At 45.1% G+C, this 5,000-nt stretch overlaps 1 protein-coding gene across 1 annotated transcript in view; it reads left to right on the top strand.

The window, feature by feature from the left end:
- Nucleotides 1-5,000, top strand: part of flt1 (fms related receptor tyrosine kinase 1) — a 40,557-nt gene that overhangs the window by 21,065 nt on the left and 14,492 nt on the right. The window contains exon 13 of the mRNA XM_080019846.1: nt 3,385-3,693. Coding sequence (XP_079875972.1) covers nt 3,385-3,693 — 309 coding nt within the window. The remainder of the gene's footprint in view (nt 1-3,384; nt 3,694-5,000) is intronic.

Consider the following 5,000-nt stretch of genomic DNA (forward strand, 5'->3'; position numbering starts at 1 on the left):
ATGAATGGGGAGAACCCCCAGTTGCCCCATGATGCATCTAACAGGAAATTCTGTGATCTGAGAAGGATTTGCGAAACGCAAATGAAGGAGCTAAAAATGAGGCGGAGAAGAAACGCTTCTTGAAGGGGAAATGACGGCCAATAAAGGTGATGAGTGGGGACTTGATCTATTTTAAGTTCAAGTTCAAGTTCAAGAGATTAGTTGTCGCATACATACATGTCATACATATATGCAGTGAAATGTCATGATACCCGGTGATTACGCACAATAAGCTCTATAAGTTCTAAAAATACTTAAATGTGCGTAATCGACATGTTTAGCAAAATAGGAGAGAAAAAATAATACAGCGTACCCTTGAAAGCAGCATAGCCGTCTCTAAATGTTCTTTCTTACACACAAACACACCCTGCACCAGCACACACACAGACACGATCCACTTTCGCTTTTCAATATTACTTCACAGACTCAGCACAATTTATTTTGATATATATTTGAATAACTCTCACATGATTTTGTTGTTAAACTACAGTATATGTATTCATAAAAAAACGTTTGATTTTATTTTATTATTCTCTGATCGATCCTTTCCCCCTATGCGTTTCTTTTCATTGCACCCAGCTTCACGATCCTTCCTTCTCTCGGCACCAGGTACTAACGTGTTGAAATACCACGATCGATGCAGTTTAAAACCACGGCCCTCTCTCTGCTTGTTTCTTTGCCGCACCAACGTTGCTAAGCCTCCCCTGGCAACCTCGCCGGACTCGCCGTCTCGTCCAGGTGGCGCCGTCGGTCGATAAAACTCAATTTTTCCTTTATAGGAAAAGGCGTCCGGTCCGCCATGGATGTAACCCCTCTTTCGACAATGGGGAAAAAGGCGCTCACGCCACCCGAACACAAGAAAATCCAGCGAAGAAGGCGCCGCTAAGTTTCCACTGATGCCGACAGAGTACTGCGAGCTATTTTAAACACGCTTCTCTAGACCAATACGTCCACGGCCCTTTCCTTCTCTACGCGGCACGTAGGTGGCCACACATCTGTCTCAGGGACGGTGTTAGCTTCGCGCATTTCTATTAGGGTTAGACCAATATCTGGGATTTCTGATATATCGGGCCAATATTGGTGGTTTATTAGATATCCGATATCGGCCAGTCAATGTCATTAACCTACGATATCATTTTACAGTATATCGATATATTTTCAAACAAGATATTGAATGAGGCAATGCCGTTTATATCGATATAGTTTGATGTTGCGTTAAAATACATAGCCCGTTTGTTCCGTAAAGCCGTGCCAGCGAGCGTGGGGGCAGAGGGACAGAGCTTACGCGGCTTTGGGCCCCTTGTTCTGTGAAGTTGGTTGAGAAAAGTTACCCGTCGTGGGTTGCGGATTTTATTTATTATTCATTTATTTATTTTTTGCGTGAAGAATTTCGTACTCCTCGGACGTCTTACGGTCGGCCCTGGACTGCCGTGGTGCATTTAAGCTGAACGCAGAGAGATCCAAAAAAGCCAGACCAGAGATCCCATCCTCGACTCGATGATCGTCAAGGAACTTTCAATGCATGGTCGGTGAGATAAATCTTGGTTATCGGAAACAGACTGAGATCTTGGGAGATCAAAAAGACGGTCCAAAAGGTGCTTTTTATAAAAAGAAGAGAGCCGAACATTGCTTTGTGACACAGGTGTCACTGTCTCTGACTGTTCACAAAACCAGGAGGTTGTTAGAACATTATGGTAGGGAAATTCCGAAAAACTGCGTGGCCACTTGCATGTAAGCCCAGAATTTCCGCTTTGTGATGTCACAGAAGCTGACACCGGCTATGGAGCAAAATACATTTAAACTATGGTCTATTTGTTATATTAAGCGTATAAAGTATCAATTATTACATTTCCTATCACAAGTATCACAGTATCACAGGTCATAAGATGATGCGGTCACCTGCATTTTTCTCCCAAGAGCTTCAGAAATATGACGCACTGTACCAACTCTACAGTTTATCAAAAATAAGTTTTCGTGACAAACGCAGAAGGGAAGTGAAAAATAAACCTTCTCCACATCACAATTTAAAAGGAGATTCCACAACCCCATTCCCCACCTTGGTATAGGTTTCATATGAAAGTCATCTCGTTCAGAAGTAATAGTAAAGTATTTGTAAAAGGCTGTTTTAGTAAAATGTAATGTAAGGGTGTTAAGGTGTAAGGTGCTGTTGTACTCAATTGTCACTTGTAACATAATGGCGTCATTTAAGATATTTAAGATAAGAATATAAAGAAGAGATTCTACTCATATTGGAAATCACTACGAGCAGTTAGTGGATGTAAATCAATTATTTTGTATCACAGCTCAGTGTGTGTAATATAAGGGTGGTTTTGTTACCATGGATACAATGAGTGTAGTGTGGTTAGTGTGTCCATGTTGTGCGCATGTCTGTGTGCATGTGTGCGTGTGTGCATGCATGTTTTTTGCATATGTGTGTATATGTGCGTGGGTTTGTGAGACAGAGAGAAGGTGTGTGTGTGTGTGTGTGTGTGTGTGTGTGTGTGTGTGTGTGTGTGTGTGTGCGTGTGCACGCGCGCGTGTGTGTGTGTGAGCGAAACAGGAACCCGGGTTTCTTATCGTTGCACTTCCCCATGCAGCGTACTTCCTTGGACTGGCGAGCCCACTTTATTTCGGGAGGCCTGGGGGTGTTCGGGAAAGATAAACACTATCTGCCATCAGGAAACCCTCGAGCCGTTTCCACGGGAAGTGTCAAATAGCTAAAGTAAATAAAAAACCTTTTCACTGTATTCCACTTGCTCCCGTTACCCACAATAGCCATTCAACGTGGTCATCAAAGCTCAGGGAAGTGGTGGTACGGTCGGAGTAAACTCCAAAAAGGTGGACTTCAAACTCTGCGCAGGACCCCAACCCAGAAGGTGTCTGGTGGGACCGTGCACGTTCACCCAAGTTTGGACCGTCAAACCGGTCCGCCACTCCTCGAGGCCTCTCGTTTCCTTCCCATCATACGCTTTCCCTCCTTGTACCTTCCATTTCGTCATCCTCCGTACTCATTTGAATCTCTCCCTCGCTGTGTTCCAAACAAGCTCCCTCGCAGTGCTCTCACTCAACACATTTTCATCAATATAGGTCACTACGTGGGGAACGAAGCGATGTACTTTCGTATGCTAGTAAAAGAAAACAGAGACTTCCCGGAAATTCCACTCGGGGATTTTGAGTCAACCACGTGGATCAAACCAGAAGTCCAACTAATGGAGTGAAATCAGCCGGATCAATGCATGGCTGGAGCAAAGAAATGGGAAAGACTTGTATTTCTGGAATTGTCCACCTCTGCTTTGGCGTACAAAATACTGTGCCATTTCAGAAATGTCACTGTTATTCCTCTAGATGTCCCGACGGGCTTCGGTGTGAGCCAGGGGGCGGAGCCTAGGGAGGGCGGAGATCTCACGCTCACCTGCACGGCCAACAAGTATCTGTACGCGGCGTTGTCGTGGCACCGCCTGGCGAGTGACGGAGAAAGCGGCGATTCAGAGCGCCCCGTCCCGGGAGGTCAGCTCACCACGGGAGGGTTCTCCCACTCTCTGGCCCTGTTGCTCGGCAACCTAACCGCCGGCGATTCCGGACGCTATGGCTGCTCCGCACGCCACCTGCGGACGGGCCAGGAGACACTCCGGGAGACGCAGGTGGAGGTCAAAGGTGAGCTTATTCACAAAAGAAAAAAAAAAAAATCACAGTTCAAAACCCTTTGACTGCAATGATACAATCTATAGTGAAATGGAAGATCTTTTTTTTTGTTCGTTTTATTTACGAGGCCTATCTTTGCATTTGCGGGTACCCTTCTTGATCACAATAGCATACTTTGCACCGGTGTCAGTTTTCTCCTTTTTTCCCGTTGGCAAAGCCGCTCCAGACTTAAAAGCGTAATTCAGCGAAATTCAAGGAAATGACGACTCATGTAGACAAACTCGGACTTGGCTGCCTCCAGGGGCCCGGCCGCTGAGAATGAATTTCAGAAACAGAAATTAGAACAAAACAAAAAAAAAAAGACAAATTAGGTTCATCTCCCTTTATGTTTAATCTAGATTTCAAAAATACTAAAAAAGGTAAAATATATATATATACATATATATATATATATATATGTATATATATATATACATATATATATATATATATATATGTATATATTATTTATTTATTTATTTTTGAGCATCCACACTGTCTGAGACCAACTGGAGTCAATCCACTTCAATATGTCAATGCAGAGCGTCTATAAAGACAAAACCCAGTCATTCTTACCACAGACTCAGGTACGAAGAGATGATTATCGCTTGTACAATCCTCGCACACATACAGATACTCGGGTTTCACGCGGGTTTCCGTCATCGGGTCACAGCGGTGAAAATGATCATACATCGCAGTCATCGTCAGAAGAAACGGGAAGAGCAGGAAAGAAGAAGAACGAGCGGTTCTTTCATCTCAGTGACTCACTTATTCCTTTCAAAATAGTTTCATTTGTTTGGTCGCGCCCTCATTTCCGGTTGGCATGGGCAAACCCTACACTGTTAAGGTGGAATTATTGAACACACACATATATATATATATATATATACACACACACCTTTCCTTGGAGAGGGGCTTGGGAATTGGGTTCCCCTGGTTTTCCGGGGGAACCCACCCTGCCTTTCGGCTCCTGCGCTCCCAGCTCAGCACCTCTTTCACGTGGGAATGAGCTCTCGTCTGGAGGAAGAGCACACAATGGCACTTCCCACAATGCCACATTTACAGGCCTCCACGCGGGGCCCGAGGAACAATCAGCCAATCAGACACTGTCAGACCCTCGCCGGGCGGACAATCATCGATTGTTGTCCGGGAGGAAGATAGGGGAAACAACAATCAGCTGCCTTCGCTTAAGTGACTTGGCTTCGCGTCCCTCTGCTGCCGCTCGCTCGGGGTACAATCCCGGCCCCGACACGCATGACTTCCTCCCCCGGAGCCCCCCG

Source organism: Zeus faber, assembly GCF_960531495.2.
Source record: "Zeus faber genome assembly, chromosome: 19".
NCBI classification, from domain to species: Eukaryota; Metazoa; Chordata; class Actinopteri; order Zeiformes; family Zeidae; genus Zeus; species Zeus faber.